This window comes from Lagopus leucura, unplaced genomic scaffold (genome assembly GCF_019238085.1).
Source record: "Lagopus leucura isolate 7727_CA_CO unplaced genomic scaffold, USGS_WTPT01 35202-0_obj-0_obj, whole genome shotgun sequence".
Lineage (NCBI taxonomy): Eukaryota > Metazoa > Chordata > Aves > Galliformes > Phasianidae > Lagopus > Lagopus leucura.
The window spans coordinates 10,571-11,391 of NW_024966250.1; the positions used below are offsets into that span (position 1 = coordinate 10,571).

Below are 821 nucleotides of genomic sequence, written 5' to 3' on the forward strand. Positions count from 1 at the left end.
GGTGTGTTTTGGTGGCCAGGAAGGCCAACGGTGGCCAAGAGGTTCCCAGTGAGCCAGTGGTGTCCCTTCCCTCTCCCTAAGAAGGCCAACGGTGGCCAACAGTGGACCCAGGTGGCCACACGACGCCCTGCGAGTCTCTGTGCTGCATTTCAGTGGCCAAGAAGCCCCACGCTGTCCCTCAGCCTCTCCTGTTTCCCTCGTAGGACCCCAGGGCAGCCGCCGCCTCCCAGCGGACGCGATTGCAGCTGCGTACCACGCCGGGCTGTCGGCGGCCGAGCGGCGCCGCGTCCAATCAGCCTTCATGAGCGGCCGCCTCCGCGTGGTTGTGGCCACGGTGGCTTTCGGGATGGGTTTGGACAAAGCGGACGTCCGTGCCGTGCTGCATTACAACATGCCCAGGAATTTCGAGAGTTACGTGCAGGAAATCGGCCGAGCCGGGAGGGATGGAGAGCCGGCGTGGTGTCACCTCTTCCTGGACCCCGAGGTGGGGGTTGTGGGGGGCGTCGGGGTGGGGAGGTGGCCTAAAATGGGTGGGTTTCTTAATTCTGAGTCTGGTGGGATTTGGGGGTGATTTGGGGCGACACAGGGAGTCCTGAAAGCTTTTGGGATGATTTGGGGTGACGCGAGGAATCACAAAAGGTGTTGGGGACGATTTGGGGTGACACAGGGAGTCCTAAAAGGCTTTGGGAGGATTTTGGGGTGACACAGGGAGTCCTAAAGGGTTTTGGGAGGATTTTGGGGTGACACAAGGAATCCCAAAAGGTGTTGAGAATGATTTGGGGTGACACAAGGAGTCCTAAAAGATGTTGAGGATGATTTGG

The 821-nt window shown here is 59.6% G+C and overlaps 1 protein-coding gene across 1 annotated transcript in view; it reads left to right on the top strand.

Moving 5' to 3' along the window:
* Nucleotides 1-821, top strand: part of RECQL4 (RecQ like helicase 4) — a gene marked incomplete at its 3' end in the record, with an annotated part of 11,851 nt that overhangs the window by 10,542 nt on the left and 488 nt on the right. The window contains exon 10 of the mRNA XM_042893043.1: nucleotides 231-484. Coding sequence (XP_042748977.1) covers nucleotides 231-484 — 254 coding nt within the window. The remainder of the gene's footprint in view (nucleotides 1-230; nucleotides 485-821) is intronic.